The 20,617-nt window shown below is 40.5% G+C and overlaps 1 protein-coding gene across 1 annotated transcript; it reads left to right on the top strand.

Moving 5' to 3' along the window:
• The first annotated feature begins 11,619 nt into the window (after positions 1-11,619).
• Positions 11,620-20,617, top strand: abcf3 (ATP-binding cassette, sub-family F (GCN20), member 3). The gene is made up of 21 exons (XM_038308510.1): positions 11,620-11,733; positions 12,473-12,620; positions 12,709-12,785; positions 12,940-12,995; positions 13,679-13,776; positions 13,859-13,981; positions 14,063-14,329; positions 14,402-14,482; positions 14,595-14,654; positions 14,730-14,786; positions 14,865-14,887; positions 14,990-15,045; positions 15,130-15,330; positions 16,501-16,577; positions 16,655-16,699; positions 16,796-16,928; positions 17,049-17,137; positions 19,653-19,744; positions 19,821-19,953; positions 20,027-20,114; positions 20,189-20,617. The coding sequence occupies exons 1-21, from the start codon at positions 11,661-11,663 to the stop codon at positions 20,345-20,347; spliced, it is 2,136 nt and encodes a 711-aa protein (XP_038164438.1). The 5' UTR covers positions 11,620-11,660; the 3' UTR covers positions 20,348-20,617.

Genomic DNA, 20,617 nt, shown 5'->3' on the forward strand with positions numbered 1-20,617 from the left:
CAGAGTCTTAAAAAAAAGAAGCTGATTACTTGGTCACTTAATTTGGATGGAATTAAAATGATCTCAGATAATAAAACAAAAAATCTTGGTGTTATTTTTGATCAGGACCTGTCATTTAATCCCATATCAAAGCTGTTTCTAGAATTTCACAAGTAAGACTTCCGGAGGACATGGGGAGGACTTTTTCCTCATTCCACTTCATCTGGTCTGTTCCTGTTTGGCTGTGACACCATCCTGGAGAGAAATATCAGCTGTGCTGTTGACATCAACATCTTTGTTTATAGATGTTGGAGATCTGCCTTTTTTCAGTGTAGTCCTGTTTCTCTGACTGTGACTGGCTGGATGTGCAATCTTCATCCTCCAACATGGGAGCTGGCTCAACGCTCGTGTGCCTGGCTGTGTGTTTCCTGGACGGGGCCGCCTTTAATAGCTGCTTTTTGTATCTCTGCTTCTGTCTCCTGAATCCCAGTTGGCCTCAGCAGATGGCCACTCAGACTGAGCCTGATTCTGCTGGAGGTTTCTTCCTGTTAAAAGGGAGTTTTTCCTCTCCATTGTCACTACAAGCATGCTTAGTGTGAGGGTTGCCTTTGAGTCATTGATTTGATGCAATCAACACGTTTTCCTTAGATAGAAAAGTTTGAATAAATTTTATTAGATTATCTGATGAACTGTAAAGTGCCTTGAGATGACTTGTGTTGTGTATTGGCGCTATATAAATAAGCTGAAATTAATTGAATAGAAAAAGTACAAAGAAATAAAACATAAGATAAAAGAAACACTATTAAAATCCTTTTTTCAACAAATACTTATAAAACAAACGGAATATAATGTATATGTCAGAAAAAGATAAAGAATCCCCAGCAACGAGATCTACTTTTTACTATATTTTTATCTGATATCAAAATAGCTCAAGTTACTCAAGGTGGGTAGCGTAACCAGCAATTGTACTCAAGTAAAAGTAGCGTTTTTCTCATACGATTATTACTTAAGTAAAAGCGAAAAAGTATAGTAAAGTACAACTACTCCAAAAAGTACATTTTTATTTAAAATGTACACAAGTAAATGTAACTGGGTCCATGTAACTAGTTATTACCCACCGGTGATTACTACAGACCAAACAAGAAGGCTACTAGAACACTGATCCTAAATACTATTATATACTGCCACTATAATACTACACATCATAAATATTGCTGTATATTACTATAAATACAAATGATTCAGATATAGTACTATAGACTGACCTTAATGTGTGGGTCATTCCGCCAGCCCATGTACATTTGGCATTTTTGGGGTTATTTTTACTTCAGTGGGCCATAAAAAAAAAAAATGCACCGTATTTCTTATTCCTAGTTTAGTGTGATAGAAAACATCCAGGGCTTTGAAAAAACTCAAAATTTACATGGGTCGGCCCAACATTTTTTTTATTTATAGCCCCTCAAAGGGGATGAATAGCAAAAATAAATTGCTTTTTTTACAATCTCCCTGTATTTCAAGCAATGTGCTTTTAACAAAGGCAGGATTAGAGCACCATCAACTTTTTTTTTTTTCCATCAATGTGCGATCAGAGCTTGGTTTAGATTTATCCCTAGCTACCTTAATCAATTGTCATGTCTTCTTATAGATTGAAATGCGTCTGAATAATAGTGGCGGCTAACTTAAAGCCTCTTAGTGTTAACCGGAGGAAGTAAACTCTGGACGTGACACTGCGAATGGACTCACTAACGACTCTGCACATAGTTTTAGCTTGTTTACTCTTCAATTTCTCTGCCTTGCCTTTCTGTACATTTTTCCCCCCAAAAATATGTAAAAACTAAGTAATGGTAGTAGAAACATCTAACCAAGGCATCCTCAAAGTCGGTCCTCAAGGGCCGCTGTCCTGCAGGTTTTAGAGGTTTCCCTGCGTTAGCACAGCTGATTATGATCATTGCAGTTCAGCAAAAGCCTGTTTATCAGCAATCAAGGAAAATTAGCTGTGCAGAAGCAGGGAAACCTTTAAACCTGCAGGACACCCTAAAGGACTGACTTTGCGGAAACCTGAACTAACCAAGAGACAATTAGACCTCGGCCCTTAAGGCTTGGCATAATACAGTCATAATAGGGCATACGACCCAGTGGGTAATGTGGGTGACGAAAGTGATCTATCACGGAAAAAAATTTAAATAACGTATTTTTTTCGGCCCCACAGAGACTATTCGGTCCATTTATGTTTAAACTGATATCCCTTTATTGTATTCAAGTTTTTTTTTATTTTGTTATGAACATTACCTACCATAATGTCTGCCTTCAAACTTTTTTTTGTGTGCATTTTTCTACTATTTCTGGGTAAATTTGAGCAGTTTTAATCAACATTTTTTGCCATTATAACATGGTTTTTAATGCTTTTCGCAACTTCTGTATTTATTTCCTAATATTTCAATGTGTTTGAGGAGCTTTGGAGTGGTTATTACAAGCACAGCACCTGTTTATACCTGCTTGTGTCATAAACGTCACGCAAATAACACATTTTTAATTATTTGCCTATTTGTCTTTGAGCCCTGACCATACAAATGGTATGTCTGCCACCAGGCAGAGGATGTTTTTTCAATAAGAACACATGCTGGAGATTTAATACAGTAGATATCATTATAAATGTGGATAGTTTTAATGGGATAAGTGTAAAGTTAGGCTTCTGTTTCAAAAATTTGAGGAAAATACAATGTTGGGAAATATTTAATGTGCCATATCTTCAAAAGTATTTGAGTGTTGGCTACAATCTTTGGTACACAGACACTAACATATGGTAGCAAATTGAACAATTAATAAGGGAATAATAGGATGTATATTGTGATTGTGCATTACATTCAAACATTTACAGTCACGCGCATTACGCTATTTATATAATTTTCTGCCTCCATCTCTAAAATCTGACCCATTAGAAGTTAGCACCTTGAATGAATGCTTCCATATAACCAAGATGTATGCCTGCTAATAAAATATATTGTTATGAAGTAATATTGATTTTTCCATTTTGACCACAACCACCCCTAGATAATAAACTTTGTATAAATGTGTACAACTTATAAAGATCTACTGCCCACACTGTAAACTCATTCTAGTGTCCCAAACATGGTATATGATATCTATTCTACTTTATCAATAATATAATGACCACAATAGTGCTATATAACTACACCCGTAATGTGTAGAGTGACTGAATCTCAACAACAGAATCTTAATGAGCCACTATTCTACACTATTCTTCACAGAGTAATCATAAATAGTTGTATTTTTATTCTATTGCTATTCTATATATAAATATTTTTACTCCACTTCTACTCCATTCATTAAAAAAAAGTTATTTTCCCTGACTTAAAAATAAACATCAAACATATCTAACATATAGATGTATTTGCTACTTTGTCTAAATTGCAAATCAAATTCAGTCATATTGCAACCACAGATAGGCTCACATTGGAAGGTAGCAGGACTTTCGCTCAGTTTTTCAACAACATTTTGAAACCTATCCAGGAGTCTTTGTCAGTTCTGTTGCTCAATCCTCCTGAACACTCTCCAAGTTGGATGCAAATTTAATGGCCGCCCCTTGTTCTTCTGGATTATTGGAGTCTTTGTTGTGGATGGGCTTTGTGATTTCATCTTTTGAATAATCATGGGAGTGCTTATGTAGTTTCTTTGGAATGCGTTCTATAACTGAACCGTAATTTTGTTAGAAGCTGAACCAACAACCCCCACCCCCTCCTCTGTTGAGTGATGGTTTTTCTCTTTTGACAAAGATGGCTTGGCTTCTTTCACCCTCTTTAAAACCATTTGTCCCCTTTGTCCAAAATCTGAACATTTTGGTTTGAAAGGTGTGTCCTTTATAGTTGAGGTGCAAGTGTCCAGCTGACTTGGCCATAGTTACATGCTATGGCTTGCGTTGGTTTAATTGTTTGCTTTCACTAATAAAGGAGGCTGTACAGTCTTCACTGCAATGGATAATCAGCAACACTCAGCTTAGGTTTGGGTGTTCTGTCTTAAGGATGAACCAGTTTTTGTCTAAGTGTGTTGTTGGGTTTGAAATTCACAGGTATGTTGTTTTGAGAAAATCCTTCAGAGTTTCTCAGAAATTCTTGACACATGGAATCAGAGTGTTTTTGCATCTCTGTTTTCTCCTCTGTGATGCAAGCAGAGTTGTTTATTCCAATAGTTTTGTTTTTCTGGCCAACTAACAAACTTCCAGTTTGGATAATCACATGCTTCAAGTGATTTCTTTTCCCCTCTGCGGTAAAACCACTTATCTCTGTCCATTCACTGGATTGCTGATTGCCCGAAAAAAGTGAAGCCACCGTCCGCCATGCTGGTACTCCCCACTCCCACTGAGACATGCAGTAAAAATGCCTACATGTGTGGCATTTGGCTGCAAAAACAAGCTGTTTGCCAGCTGTAGGAAGACATTCCACAGTCAGTGGATGGACAAACCAAGAAAATCAATATATATGCCAATGTATCCTATACTATGTATGGTAACATCAATCTGGCTATCTTGGACTGACTTGAAGATATTGACTGAATTAGCCATTGACATTATGTTTAATGTAAGACAATAGAAAGTAGAGTATATAGAAAGTAATTCACTGTGAAATGTCAATGTAGTAGTCGTTTTTGTAGTTTCTGTTGTATTTCTCATTTGAAAAGTTCTTGTGCTAAAATATATTGCATGTTATGTTGATGTAAAAAGCAATTTAATATATATATATATATATATATATATATATATATATATATATATATATATATATATATATATATATATATATATATATATATATATATATATATATATATATATATATACATATATAGCATGCATTATCAGACATGTAAGATATATTTACCGTAACAATGTAAGCAATACATGTATATTACATGTACATAATCAATTTAGCACTTTTGGCATATCTGTATTATAATGCTCCATTAACACAATAATTTTATTGTGAATGATTTGTATAATATGTTATATTACATGATTTGTGGACTTCATGAATATGCAATGTGATGTGACTTTTTTTTTAACTTGAAGTTGCTATGAAACAGCAAGTCTCATTCAAAGTGATGAATTTATCTTTATTTTAAAAGTCTTAAGTCCCCCTGAAAATGAGAACATAATTTTTGTTCGATACTAAGGCGCACATTTTGTTTACATTGCGACCAGTCTAACTGTGGCTTCACTTCAACCCTGTACTACCAATGGGCCATCAGCAATCCAGTGAATAAATAAAGATCAGTTGGGAAAACTGTCAGCTTGGTAACTCAGAGTTCTGTTAACAGAAACTTTATGTCCCAGCGGGTGATATTAGTCAAAATGCAGCTATTTTCTGTATGTTTAGGTAAAGTATTAAGACTCAGTATTAAGACTCCCATATTCCTAAACGTGCACAGCACAGTTCAGAAAGGGCAACATGTTGTTCTTGGCATCCTCTGTAGAGAACTTCAGTTGGTGTGATTAGTGAAAGCTTTAACTTCCTGGGTTTTGAGTTTGACCCATGTGTCATCTACATATCTAAACCAGTGAGATGGCTCTGTTACCTTGTATGTGCTGAGTGCTCTCCTCTCCACCTCCTTCATATACTGGTAGATATTGGCAACAATGGGTGAAACTGAGGAGCCCACGGTGAACCATGTTTCATCAGTGTGGTTGATGGTTAGAGGTCAAACAGGTCACAAATCTGTTATATTAGAAGGAAACTCTGATATATTCTGATATATTGTAAGGGAATTCAGGATCAAGTGGAAATTATTCTAAGGTTTTTGTTTGTTTTAAAGAACAAAATTGTTCAATAGAGTTGATTTTATATCATGAACTAATATAAAGAGCAATCCATCGAACCATACTCCACATCCCTTTGTGGTGTTGCCCATTTTAGTATTTTACAAACTACCCCCCCCCCCAAAAAAAAAAAATAAATAAATAAATAAATAAATAAATAAATAAATAAAATAAAATAAAAGAATAACCAATCGAATAAAAGAAAGAGAAATGAAGAAGATTAGAACTAAATTTTTCTCATACCCTCCCACCTAAGGTGAAAAAAAAATACAATTTCAAATTGTTAATAGAATTTATACCACAAATTTGTTTAAATTGGACACTGGAAACTGTGGTTTTTGTGAGGTAGAAAGTGAGTCTAGATCAGGGGTGGCGAACAAGTTAGACACAAAGAGCCGAAATCTTTAACTGTGGAAGTCCAAGAGCCACACCACGCGCTGACCTGCCAAGACAGACACACACACACGCGCACACAAACACACATAATTAAAACCATATATTTTTCTAATAACACACTCCTCTTCTTACAACATAACCCTCAAGTGTCCACCCTCAACACACACATCAAATGCAGCTTAGCCAGAGGTAATACAGCAACTACCCTGGAAGTCAGACACCCCCCTCTCCACACACACAGGGGGGGATTTACCATTAGGCAATACTAGGCAGTTGCCTAGGGCCCCAAGTTCCTGGGGGCCCCATAAAACTCTGTTTCCATGTATGGTTAATACAACTAATCCTTATTTGTGCACATTAATTATGTTTTTGATAAAAATCCTTTGGCTAAAATGCCATCAGAACGCTGATAAATAGAGAGGAAAAAGGGACAAGAAGAGAGGGACAAAACCTAGAACAAATAATGGATGTCTATTCTATTAACATTTCTCTATCTGGATAATGGTTCTGTTTTATGTGTTGTCTTCTCAATTCAGAGGGCCCCCTGCCTGTCTTTGCCTAGGGCCCCAAATTTCCTAAATCCGCCCCTGCACACACACACACATGCACTGCTCTCTCTATCCCTCGCTCTGACACACGCAACTAATGAACACACTTCAGATACATAGATAGGGCCTGTATAATGTAAATTGATCAATATTGAAATATTCACACAGGCATGTTTAGTCAGATGGTATTTTTTTCAAACTACATCAGAGTCACAGAGTTTCACATCACAGAGTTTCTTACCTTGCTGGAGGTGATGGGGTGATAATCTCAGTGGGATTTCTGGCATCTCTTGTTTCTAGTAATCCTCTGCAAATCAGGTTGGTATTCAGTTGTAGCCACTCGGAGCAGTTCCTTTACGTGAGTGTCAGTCAGAAGGGACCGATGCTTGGACTTCACGTGTTTCAAGGTAGAAAACAGGGATTCGCAGACATATGTTGAGGAGAACATCGACAGCAGTTTTAGGGCGGCTCTTTTTACACACGGGTATTTTTCAGTTGACACAACTCTCCAAAACGCAACAGGGCCTTCTTTCCAAAGAGATTTCAGTCTGTCATCCTCGCGTAGCTCAATCATCTCCATTTCACTCGCTGCCTCATCAGTGACAAGCGGGGATTTGAGGCAGTCTGCCTCTGCATTAAAAGGGTCGATGAGAAGAGCGATCTGTGGTCTTTTCTGCTGCAGGTCCTCAAAACGCGAAGTAAAGCTCCCGTGCAGTTGCGCAACTATTTTCACGTACTGACCCATATTCATTTTAATGCCAGCCTTCTGCTGGGCGCTGCGCAATGAAGGAAAATGGGACAGATTGCCATTTTGAATGTGCACTTTGAACAGCTTCACCTTGTTAACAAAGGAGAATACACTTTGTGTCAGATCAGGAAGAGTTTTTAATTTCCCCTGCAGGTCCAGGTTTAGTTTGTCCAAGTGTGAAAGCATGTCCACTAAGAAAGCCAAATCCATAAGCCATTTGGGGTCTGAGAGCTGAGGGCAACTTTTGTTCTTTTCTGCCATAAACAATTTTACTGGTTCCAAAAGCTCCAAAAAGCGTGAAACCACTTTACCTCTTGAGAGCCATCTTACAGCGCAGTGCAGTGGCAAGTCACTTGGCAAGTCTCCGTCTAGGTCAGCAATGAGATTTTTGAACTGTCGGTGAGTAAGGGCATGCGTGCGGATGTAGTTCACAATCTCCATCATAGGTTTCATGACGTGGTCTAAATTCAGTGTTTTAGACACGAGTTGCTCCCGGTGGATGATGCAGTGAAAATTCCAAAAATCGGGGAAGAGGACATCACCCTTACAAAGGCCCACAAGGCCGTTCACAGAACCAATCATCGATGGCGCTCCATCCATGGCTATTGCGGTGAGTTTTTCTAAAGACATACAGGTGCTGGTCATAAAATTAGAATATCATGAAAAAGTAGATTGATTTCAGTAATTCCATTTAAAAAGTGAAACTTGTATATTATATTCATACATTACATACAAACTCATATATTTCAGATGTTTATTTTGTTTAATTTTGATGATTACAAATGACAACAAATGAAAATCTCAAATTCATCATATCAGAAAATTAGAATATTGTGAAAAGGTTCAAAATTGATGGCCCCTGGTGCCACACTCTAATCAGCTAATTAACTCAAACAACCTGCAAAAGCCTTTAAATGGTCTTTCAGTCTAGTTCTATAGGCTACACAATCATGGGGAAGACTGCTGACTTGACAGTTGTCCAAAAGACGACCATCGACACCTTGCACAAGGAGGGCAAGACACAAAAGGTCATCGCTAAAGAGGCTGGCTGTTCACAGAGCTCAGTGTCCAAGCACATTAATAGAGAGGCGAAGGGAAGGAAAAGATGTGGTCGAAAAAAGTGTACAAGCAAGAGAGATAACCGCACCCTGGAGAGGATTGTGAAACAAAACCCATTCAAAAATGTGGGGGAGATTCACAAAGAGTGGACTGCAGCTGGAGTGAGTGCTTCAAGAACCACCACACACAGACGTATGAAAGACATGGGTTTCTGCTGTCGCATTCCTTGTGTCAAGCCACTCTTGAACCACAGACAGCGTCAGAAGCGTCTTGCCTGGGCTAAAGAGAAACAGGACTGGACTGCTGGTGAGTGGTCCAAAGTCATGTTCTCTGATGAAAGTAAATTTTGCATTTCCTTTGGAAATCAAGGTCCCAGAGTCTGGAGGAAAAGAAGAGAGGCACTTCATCCACGTTGCTTGAAGTCCAGTGTAAAGTTTCCACAGTCAGTGATGGTTTGGGGTGCCATGTCATCTGCTGGTGTTGGTCCATTGTGTTTTCTGAGGTCCAGGGTCAACGCAGCCACATACCAGGAAGTTTTAGAGCACTTCATGCTTCCTGCAGCTGACCAACTTTTTGGAGATGCAGATTTCATTTTCCAACAGGACTTGGCACCTGCACACAGTGCCAAAGCTACCAGTACCTGGTTGAAGGACCATGGTATCCCTGTTCTTAATTGGCCAGCAAACTCTCCTGACCTTAACCCCATAGAAAATCTATGGGGTATTGTGAAGAAGAAGATGCAATACACCAGACCCAACAATTCAGAAGAGCTAAAAGCCACTATTAGAGCAACCTGGGCTATCATAACACCTGAGCAGTGCCACAGACTGATCGACTCCATGCCACGCCGCATTGCTGCAGTAATACAGGCCAAAGGAGGCCCAACTAAATACTGAGTGCTGTACATGCTCATACTTTTCATGTTCATACTTTTCAGTTGGCCAACATTTCTATAAATCCTTTGTTTTTATTGGTCTTCAGTAATATTCTAATTTTCTGATATGATGAATTAGAGATTTTCATTTGTTGTCATTTGTAATCATCAAAATTAAACAAAATAAACATCTGAAATATATGAGTTTGTATGTAATGTATGAATATAATATACAAGTTTCACTTTTTAAATGGAATTACTGAAATCAATCTACTTTTTCATGATATTCTAATTTTATGACCAGCACCTGTATTCGCTGTTTTGAATACTTCCATCATTGCTTCTTTTACGTCAGTGCCGCGAGTTCTGTCTTTTAATGGGACAATATCGAGAAGCTCTTCTTTCACCACGCAGTCCTCAGAAATCATTCGTACAAATATTGCCAACTGTGGCTTGTCCTGTATGTCGCATGACTCGTCTAATGCTACACTAAAATAAGCACATGCGTTCAGGTCTGCATGTAGATCAGATTCAAGCGCATTATTTATGTCTGATATTCAGGTTTCAACTGTGTGTCGTGACATCTGGAGATCAGTGATGGAATCTTTGAGTTGTTTGTTATCTGGAGCCAAAATGTCAATTACATCTACAAAACACTGTTTTAAAAACTCGCCTTCGTTGAATGGTTTTTTAGCACGGGCAATATTCCATGCCACTTTATAGGATGCAAGTGTCACAGCTTCTCCATGCTTGGTCAATTGCTGAAACATTTGAGACTGTCTTTTTACCTGGCTTTTCAATGTGCTTAATTTTTGCTTCCGTAGTTCAGTACCTTTGGGGAAATCCTTGTCAATATTAGCATGGAGTGTGCTAAAATGACGCTGAAGGTTTGAAGCCTTGTAATGTGATATCGTGGTATCGCATAATAAACAGAGCGATTTGCCATTCCGTTCAATAAAAAAGTAAGCATCTTTCCATTCTTCCAGAAATGTCCTGTGTTCATCCTCATATTTTCGTTTAGCTTTGCATTTTGCCATTTTTACAAAGAAGGTAAGTCTGCGGTCTGCATGCATATAAAATGTTTACCTAATTTCCCGGCATGAGACGTAATCCGCGCATATGATTAGTGGTCACTTACGTCTCTTACGTCTTACGTCTCATAAAAAACACCCAATCTGTCAAATTAATTTATTAATTTTAAAATATTATTATTTGTTTTTAATAACCCCTGATGGATTTAAGTGTGTTTAAGATATAAAAAAAGAAGAAGAAAAGAAACATGAAACGAGGAAAGAGCCACAGTATATAGAAAATATGGTAACAGGCAAAGAGCCGCATTCTTATTGGTCGAGAGCCGCATGCGGCTCGAGAGCCGCGTGTTCGCCACCCCTGGTCTAGATCATCTTTTCTTTGCTTTGATTGCTGAGTAGTTTAAAGCAATTGGGTTTAGTTTTCAGATGTGGATCCAATGCAATCACCAGTCTTATTGATAGGGAATATGGCATCAATAATTTAATTGTATTAGCTACATTTCATTTACATAAATGCCGTTTATTTAATTATAAAACAATAATATCTCAATGGAAGAATGAAGTAAAATCTTGTGCAAAGTTATCACTGATAACTGACAAATGCTGATAACTAATCAGCATTTGTAAAAGAAAAAAGTGCTGATAGATTTCTTGAGATTAATTTAATCTCCTTTAATGCCCTGTCCTGTAATTATGCCTTATACTGTATAATGTATAACTTTCTTTGTTTTCTGTTTGTATTGTCTACACTTGCTGTGAAGCTTTTTATGGGTTGTTTCAGTTGTTAGGGCTACTGAAAAAAAAAAAGTTAACAGATTTTTTAATTTAATTTCAATTTAATATGGGAAATAAGTCATAATTCTGAGATTAAAGTCATAATTCTGAGATTAAAGTCATAATTCTGAGAAAAAAAGTCAGATTTCTGAGAAAAAAGTCAGAATTCTGAGAAAAAAGTCAGATTTCAGAGAAAAAAGTCAGAATTCTGAGAAAAAAGTCAGAATTCTGACTTTTTTCCCATATTAAACTGAAATAAAATTAAAAAATCAGTTAACATTTTCTTTTTTTTTTTTGTCCCTAATCCTCTTCTGTTGTACGGCTAAATAAAGTTGAATGAACTGTTTAAAAAAAAAAAAAAAAAAAAGAAGCGTCGTATTTTCACGCATGCGCATTTCAGTGGAGTCCAGGGCCGGGTATCATGGCGACGTACGTGGACATCCTGAAGAGAGAGTTTCCTGAAATCGACACTGAGCTTTTCGACTATATCACAGGTGAGGCGGCGCAGGGAGAGCGGCTGTCTGCCGGCGGCTCAGAGGCGCTCCTCCTCCGGGGGAAGGAGGCAGCGGCTGCCGGCTTCGGCCCAGCGGCCTTAGGCTGCCGGGTAGCCGCGGCTCTCTGACGCTCGGCTTCCCGGGGGGATTCAGTCAGAGCCGGCATGAGCGGGACGCACCGAGCCGCTCTGGATTAAAGCGGCTCAGAATTCAGATTCATACAAACTACCTCTTGGGGCCCCAGAAGAACAGCAGAGAACATGGCGCCATGTTTTACCTTAAAGTAATTGATATGGAGCTGGTTGGACTACAAACAGAACATGACTACAGATTCAGCACGTGTCTGTCAATCTGTTCCGTGTTATAACTTTTAAAGTAATCTAACATGAGGTCCTCTGACATTTAAATGTTTTACTGTCAGTGAGAACGTGACCTTTCTTCGGAGCAGATGTTCCTCCTAATCAGAGCCTCAGTGGGACTTCATTGGAGCACATCTACAAATGTAGATCTGTAAGAAAGAAAGAAAAAAAAAACCGGTTTAAGTACAAACAAAAAAATTACTGGACATTACACTGGATTATTCCAGTTTGTTGATCCTTTCTATCTGCAGGGGTTTCATGTTGATTCTTTCCATGGGGGTCTTCTCTCAGATTTTGGTTTTCTTCCAACTGATGGAAAAGAAAATGTAACCATGAGTCTGTAGAAATGGATTGAGAGTAAATGGGACTCTTGGTTGCAGGCGTGTTGGACAGCGGCGGCCCAGACTTCGAGGATGGTGAGGAAGTCTTCGACGCCGTTGGTGGCGTTCTGCAGGAAGTCTCTGCTGACAGTAAGAACGAGGACGACATCAAGGATATCTGTCTGCAGATGTTCAACACCCTGAAGCTGTGAGCGCTCTCTACCTCTGTTGTGTGCCTTAAATGGTTCTGAGTGTTGATGATGAGAGGGGGTCAACGTGTGATCTTTGTCTCTCAGGAACAACCATCGGCATCCCCAGAAGCAGATGCTGCTGGACGCTCCGGTGCAGCTCTCTCAGATGTCTGCTGACTCTGGTAAGAAACGACTCTGGAGAGGTCATCATGTTTGAACGCGTCCGCCTATAAACCCCTCGGTTAGAGAGCTCAGGGTTTCTTTTATCTTGTTTTATTGAAGCCTTTGATTGGAACTCCTTTCTGTGACGACTGATGTCTGTGTGGTTCCCCTCAGGCTCGGCAGCCAAAGATATACAGGGAATCTGGATGATGAAACGTCCCCAGAACACAGTGAGTCTATTCAAAGATTTAAAAATGGACCTTCATCAGTGGAAACTATGAGAATGTGCTGCAGCCTTACGGGCTGGTTATAGTCAGAAACCAGGTCCGTCAGCGTGTGTGTCGCAGTTAACGCAGATATGCCCCCGCCACTTCCGCAAACACTCTGCTGCTCTTCTCCAAAATTGTAGGTGACCGCAGATGGATTGGTCAAATCTACATCCTCTCTACACTACACGTATTTCCTGTTTTGTACCTTACCAGCTTGTTTTGTTAATATGATGAATGATCAGCTAAAAGAGCGTGATGTACAAGAACGCTGGGACCCTTTTTCCACCTGGATCTCCGCTCTTTTTCATCCTCCTCCTGTCCCTCCGTTGTCGCACAAACCTGCCCCCACTTCCTCACCGCCTCGGCTGTATCTGGACCACAGCTAGTTTGTGATTGTCCCTCTTTTGTGGTGGCGTGAAGTAACAGTGCAGACCACGCTTCAATATTGGGCATAAATCAAAAATAACTGCATCATACCTGCGGCAAGCTCACTGTGACACACTGCTGTGGGAGTATAACCAGCCTTTACATAAAGGAATGGATATTAAGATCAAATCTGACAAATTTCCCCTTCATTGTTGAACCTCTGTGGTTCTTTCTGTTTTCTGTATCATTTTTCTCTCATGTTGTTTCTGTCTCTGCAGACCGTCGATGCAAAGAAGTTGGAGAAAGCTGAAGCCAAACTAAAAGCCAAGAATGAGCGCAGGAATGAGCGGGATTCTCAGAAATCCTCCGGTCCGCTGTGAGCGCCACCGCCTTTCTCCTTCTCTAACCTCCATCCTTTCTCCTCTCCTCTCACCTTTCGTTCTTACATCTGTCCTCAGAGTCCTGGAGGAGGCGTCGGCCAGCCAGGCCAGCAGTAAAAAGGACAGCCGGGCCGACCAGTCGGGAAAGAACCGCAGCTATGACATCCGCATCGAGAACTTTGACATTTCCTTCGGGGAGAGGTGAGATCTGCCCATCACCAGAGCCAGCAGCAGATGGCGCTGTTTACAACCAGACTTGATCTCTGCTGTTGTTGTACTCAGGTGTTTGCTCCAGGGGGCGGAGCTCTCCATGGCGACGGGCCGGCGGTACGGCCTCATTGGTCGGAACGGTCTGGGGAAGACCACACTGCTGAAGATGCTGGCCAGCAGGAACCTACGTGTGCCGGCACACATCTCCATTCTGCACGTGGAACAGGAAGTGGCGGGTGACGACACAATGGCGCTGCAGAGCGTCCTGGAAAGCGACACGCAGCGAGAGGGGCTGCTGGAAGAGGAGCGGCGGCTAAATGCTCGCATTGCCAACGGAACGTAAGGAGGCACTATGGCGGCGTGGCATGTTATAGTTACAGAGCAGACGGTGACGTTTGGTTGTTGTTTAAGGGCTGACGGGATGGAGAGCGTCCGACTGTCAGAGATTTATGCCAAACTTGAGGAGATTGAAGCTGACAAAGCCCCAGCACGGTAACCATGCCAACAATACTGACATTTCCTCATATTGGTCGGTTTACCAATTCTTCCTCCTCTCTAACACGGTTCGCCGTGTTTGTTACCTGCTTCTTTCTCGTCCAATCAGAGCTTCCGTCATCCTGGCTGGTTTGGGGTTTTCTCCTAGAATGCAGCAGCAGGCCACAAAGTGAGTGATGCTTGAACACGTGTTTTCCACGTTGGTGTGTAGCACATACAGAAGATGCGCGTTTTCTGTGTGCAGGGAGTTCTCAGGAGGATGGAGGATGAGGCTGGCGCTGGCCAGGGCTCTGTTCGCTCGGTGAGTTTCACCTTAAGTCATTCTTCTTCCCCCCTCAGGTCACCAGATTCCTTATAACTTGTCTGTGTTTTCCTCCAGTCCAGACTTGCTGCTGCTGGATGGTAAGTTAGCCCCACTCCCTAGAAGCCGCCTCATGTCCTGTCGTACCCCATTATTAGCTGCAGTGTTATTTAAGGTTTCTGAAAGCTGTGTTTGTGTTTCAGAACCCACCAACATGTTGGACATCAGAGCCATTCTGTGGCTAGAGAACTACCTGCAGGTCTGTAGCTGTAGCATCGCTTATTGAAAACAATGAAGTAATTAGCCGCCAGCTAACCTCAGCTTAATGACCCTTCCCCTTCAGACGTGGCAGTCCACCATCTTGGTCGTCTCCCATGACAGAAACTTCTTGAACGCCGTGGCGACCGACATCATCCACCTTCACTCCCAGAGGCTTGACAGTTACCGTGGCGACTACGAGAACTTTCTGAAGACCAAAGAGGACCGTCTGAAGAATCAACAGCGAGAGTATGAGGCTCAGCTGCAGTACAGGCAGCATATACAGGTACAACAGCTGCAGCACAGATATGGAGGGAATTTATTTATTTATGTAGCACCAATTCACAACACAATTCATCTCAAGTCACCTTACAGTTCAACAGATCATACAGTCAAATTGATTCAGAGTTTTCTATCAAAGGAAAACCAGTTGATTGCATCGACTCAAAGGCAATCCTTCACACTAAGAATGCTTGTAGCGACAGTGAAGAGGAAAAACTCCCTTTTAACAGGAAGAAACCTCCAGCAGAACCAGGCCCCAGAATGAGCTGCAGAGGCCGACTGGGGTTCAAGGAGACAAAAGCAGCTGTAAAAGGCGGCCCGGTCCAGGAACCACACAGCCAGGCAGACTAGCTCACAGCCAGCTCCCATGTCAGAGGATAAGCAGAGCACATCCAATTAGTCACAGTCATAGAAACAGGACTACACTGAAAATCAGGCCGAGCTGAAACATCTATAGACAAAGGTGTTGATGGCAGCAGTGTGTTATTTCTCTCCAGGATGGCGTCACAGCCAAACAGGAACAGACCAGATGAAGCTACTATGGGAAAAGGCAGAGAGATCAGAACGTTAGAGATTGAACTAACAGATTCTGCAGAGTGGGAAAGTAGAGATACATTGATGAGAAAAAGAATGACTTTGTTTCATTATTCTCGGCAGCAAAGAAGACATTTAAAAATTGAAACTTGAAAATAAAATAAGATCTAGAAATGAAATTTTTTTTAAAATTTTAATTAAAAAATTAAGTCTGATTTTGTCATTTAAATTTTTTTAGTTTTCAGTTTTATTTTGAAATTTTAATATATTTCTATTTCTCCTTTTTTAGCGTGAGTTTTATAGATCCTATTCTAGAAAAGTGTCTTTGCTCCTCCTGAGGGAAGCCGCCCCCAGAATGGAAGAGGATGAGATCTGGGAAACACAATTTGAAATTCATAACATTTATAACCCTTTATAAAACAACAGAAAAAATAAAAAGTTATCTCCAAAGCTTTTTATTTATTTTTTTATTAAAACATATTATCAGTCTTTCACTTCAAGATTGTATTTTTTTCAAGTTTCCATATTTCCATTTCCTAAATGTGTTTTTTGCTTAGAATAATAATGGAATCTCCTCCATACCCAAACGGCTTTAACTGCATTATTCCCTCTCATGAAGACTTGATGTTTTGTTTTTAAGGTTTTCATCGACAGATTTCGGTACAATGCCAACAGAGCTGCTCAGGTCCAGAGTAAGATCAAGCTGCTGGAGAAGCTGTAAGTTTTCATCTGGACTGTGGGTTACAGGGAGGTTGTGTGTCAGTCTTTTTATTGGTGGGTCTTATGTCCTGCAGACCGGAGCTGAAACCCATCCAGAAAGAATCAGAAGCCACTTTGAGGTAAGAATCTCAGGCCTTCACAGCTTCCTGATCCACCAGAAATGAAGTGATGAAATAATGTTGGTTATGGATGGACCGCTTGATGTTTTCCTGCAGGTTTCCTGATAATTTCGAAAAGCTGTCTCCACCTATTCTTCAGTTGGATGAAGTAGAGTTTTATTACTCTCGAGATCAGCCCCTCTTCTCTGGACTCAACCTGTCGGCTGACCTCGATTCCCGCATCTGCATCGTACGTATGACCAATCAGATCGTCATCAGTGCACATTAGGGAAGAATTTGTGGAACTGATTGTATAATTAATCAGAGTGGATGATGATGATGATTCACTGAAAGATATGATTTATGACAGGTTGGTGAAAACGGCGCTGGTAAAAGTACCATCCTGAAACTTCTAATGGGTGACCTGACGCCGGTCAACGGCATCAGACAGGCTCACAGGTGAGACCTTCAGACGTCTGAGTAGATCCGCTGGATCAATATTATATCAATGGAGGAAAGAAGATCTTAAGAATATGAAGCATTAAGGGCTGATTTGAGCACTTTTCTATCCCAGAGATCAAAGCAGTGAAACAACCAATGGCATTTCATTTACATGAGTTATAATAAACATGTTGTGGCACTCACATGTTCACCCTAATACCTAGTACTTGTCTCCTTGAACCCCAGTCGGCCTCGGCAGATGGCCGTTCTCACTGAGCCTGGTTCTGCTGGAGGTTTCTTCCTGTTAAAAGGGAGTTTTCCTATCCACTGTAGCTACAAGCATGCTTTGTGAGTGGGATTGCTGAAGAGGCAATAAGTCGATGCAATCAGCTGGTTTTCCTTAGATAAAAAGTTTTAACTAATCTGACTGCATAATCTGGTTGAATTGTCTCTGTAAAGTGTCTTGAGATGACATTTATTGTCAATTGCAGCTATAAAAACTGAATTGAATGAAATTAATCCTACTATTTAATTAAGTGTAAAGATGAAAGTACCATAGTAACCACTCATAATTAACATTTGCAGGACTGTTTAATGATAATATTTTATCACCCCATCAATATATTCTGAATTTTTCAGTAAACCTTTTTGCATAAAAATGCTATATTCAGCAGGACATTGATGGACTCAGTTGGTCCTGTTGGCTGGTCTGCTTTGCTCAATGTGTGCTCCTGAATCACCTTAAATGTTGAGTATTTTTTAGCCTCATCGTGGGAAAATGTAGGTTTTAATAACTTTGGGTAAAACCTGATAAGTTGAACTGACATGAGGAAATCGATTGCCTTAAAACCATTCAAGTTCATTAACTCAGTGTAAGTTGAATAGAAAAATCCATTCATGTACATTTACAATTTTTATTAAGGTAAAGTCGATATCAACGTTTTATTTCGTAAACCGATTATAAGAACAATTTGATTCCCACATTTAAGTCCTAACTATGTTTGTTTGACATACGTTGGAATTTAATTCTTTATTTTCTGTATTTATGTCAATCAAGCTTTAGTATAGAAATTTATTCTATAAACATTCCTGCAATTATTAAGTGCTGACATATGCTGTGTCCAAATGTCTGCAGTGATCACTATATAGGGCACTATATAGTGGTTGCAGCATTTTAAGTGAGTGTCAGAATGTCTAGTGGATGAAAAAGAAGTGGAGTTGAAATTTCCCACAATGCACCTTGAACTGTAGTGATCATCCATGGTCACTAGATGAGCAGATATATCCCTGAAAGCTTTGCGAGGAGAGCCCTCCACCAAAAGTAGGACCGTGCTGGGAAGGGAAAAGTAGTGATCATCTGTCTGAACTATCAGTTAACAGAGTTCACTATAAAGTCCACCATATAGTCCCCCCTCTATATAGTGACTGAGGGGTTTAGGGGTTAGGGCAGATGTTCAGACACAGCCATTGCTGTTTTTGCAACTTTGAACAGTCCAACAATGACCTGGCTGCAGCGCTAGCCACACCAACTGTCAACCAATCATTCCATGGGGTCTTATGGAGAAATTCTGCACAAGTACTTTCTCATTTAAGTCAAATTGTTCCTTAAGTTATGCTTCATTATTACACTAATAATTCCGACAAATCTGTAGAGTTAAACGTAAATTAAAAAACAAGAACATTGGACTTAGCAGAGATTTTACACAATAATGAGTTTAAGCACTCACTTAGGTTAATTAATTCAAACACGTGGGTCATTATAACTTGATGACCCAGCATTCAAAGACTGGCTTCAGCAGGTCATGGAGAATCATCGAGAGGCTTTATGCAAAGTGTGCAGATAAACCATAAATGTTACCGTTAGAAAATCCCACCGAGCATATTATTGAACAACTCTGAATGGAAAAAGTATTACCAGCATTAACCCAGACAGACGGCAGACCTTTCTGACACTTTCTTCAGCGCTGCGAGCTGAGGTTGTTTGAAGCCTGAAAACCAAAGCAAAGCAACAGCCAGCTGTTCTAAAACACATTCATTGATGCCGACAGCCAAAAGTCTTCCATTCCTGAGGAGTTCCAGGTCAAGAAATACTCCTGATTTTGTATTTGTAGTGAAGATATTGTAGAGGAAGTAAAGTAGGGAGTTAATTCAACACTGAATTGCTGTATTAGAAACCCTCATCGTATTTTCCTTAAAAGCGAACATTCTGTGCTGTCAACACATCTTTGTGTTGTAACTTTACTCTTGAGGAGTTTTGTTGCTCCTGCCTGGTGTCTTTAAAAGCTATATATAATATTTCGGATAGATTTGTAAGAAATTTTAAATTTAAATAAAACTATAACTAATTATCATCAAAACAAACTGTAACGGTAGGCATCTCTGAGAGTGACGGGGCGTTTTTGGGTCAAGAAGCGGTAAGCAATGAATCGGGACTTTTTCCTTTTTTTCTATTCAACCCATTGATAATTTGTCAGTAGAAATTTGGTGCCTTTTTTTTCCGTTTTCACTCCAGTAAAACATTTCTGTTTCTCAGGAACTTGAAGATCGGCTACTTTAGTCAGCATCACGTTGACCAGCTGGACCTAAACGTCTGTGCCGTGGAGTTGCTGCTCAACAAGTTTCCCGGTAGCCAAAGTGATAACAAATCTATACGCTGTGGTTGGAGCGTGAGTTCTGATTGGCTGCTGTGTTTGCTCTGCAGGTCGGACAGAGGAAGAGTACCGCCACCAGCTGGGAGGTTACGGTATCACTGGAGAGCTGGCCACCAGGCCGGTGGCCAGTCTGTCTGGGGGGCAGAAGAGCCGAGTGGCCTTCGCTCAGATGACTATGCCATGGTACGGTGCTGCCAAGATCAGCTGTTAGCGTTCACCATGGCAACTATGATATCCTTTTATTCTTTTCTCTCAGTCCAAACTTCTATATCCTGGATGAGCCGACCAACCACCTGGACATGGAGACCATCGAGGCTCTCGCAAAAGCTCTCAACAAGTTTAAGGTTGGTGGGTTTGTTCTTCAACTGGATCCCGTGTCTCACTGTGAACCTCACCTGTGTGACGTCCCATCTCTTAGGGCGGAGTCATCCTAGTGTCTCACGATGAGCGACTCATCCGGCTGGTGTGTAAGGAGCTGTGGGTGTGTGAAAAAGGGAAGGTTTGGCGCGTTGACGGCGGCTTCGACGAGTACCGGGACATCCTGCAGGAGCAGTTCAAGAAAGAGGGTTACCTGTGAGCCACACTCCTCACTGCTGACTGAACACACCCACCAGTGACCTAATGGATCCTGGAGCAGCAGCCAATAAGCAGCCAGGGCCCATCAGAGGAGCAGAACTGTCAGGTGTCCTGCTGTACAATGTTTGGCTGTTTTGGGTCACCTGGCGAGGTCCCAGTGAACTCTGGATTGGGAACGACTCGAGCTAATTGTCAGGTCCAACAGAACCTGTTACAGAGTTTGAGATTTTATGAGATTTAAAGGACCAGAAAATAAAAAAAAACACAATAC

The sequence above is a fragment of the Cyprinodon tularosa genome, unplaced genomic scaffold, assembly GCF_016077235.1.
Source record: "Cyprinodon tularosa strain WSP-4 unplaced genomic scaffold, ASM1607723v1 ctg639, whole genome shotgun sequence".
NCBI classification, from domain to species: domain Eukaryota; kingdom Metazoa; phylum Chordata; class Actinopteri; order Cyprinodontiformes; family Cyprinodontidae; genus Cyprinodon; species Cyprinodon tularosa.

What these genes read in the sequence shown, in the direction of transcription:
- abcf3 (XM_038308510.1), top strand. Translation starts at nt 11,661, where the DNA reads ATGGCGACGTACGTGGACATCCTGAAGAGAGAGTTTCCTGAAATCGAC. An exon ending in GGCTAGAGAACTACCTGCAG is followed by an intron (nt 15,046 to 15,129) that starts GTCTGTAGCTGT and finishes CTTCCCCTTCAG; the next exon opens with ACGTGGCAGTCCACCATCTT. An exon ending in ATCAAGCTGCTGGAGAAGCT is followed by an intron (nt 16,578 to 16,654) that starts GTAAGTTTTCAT and finishes TATGTCCTGCAG; the next exon opens with ACCGGAGCTGAAACCCATCC.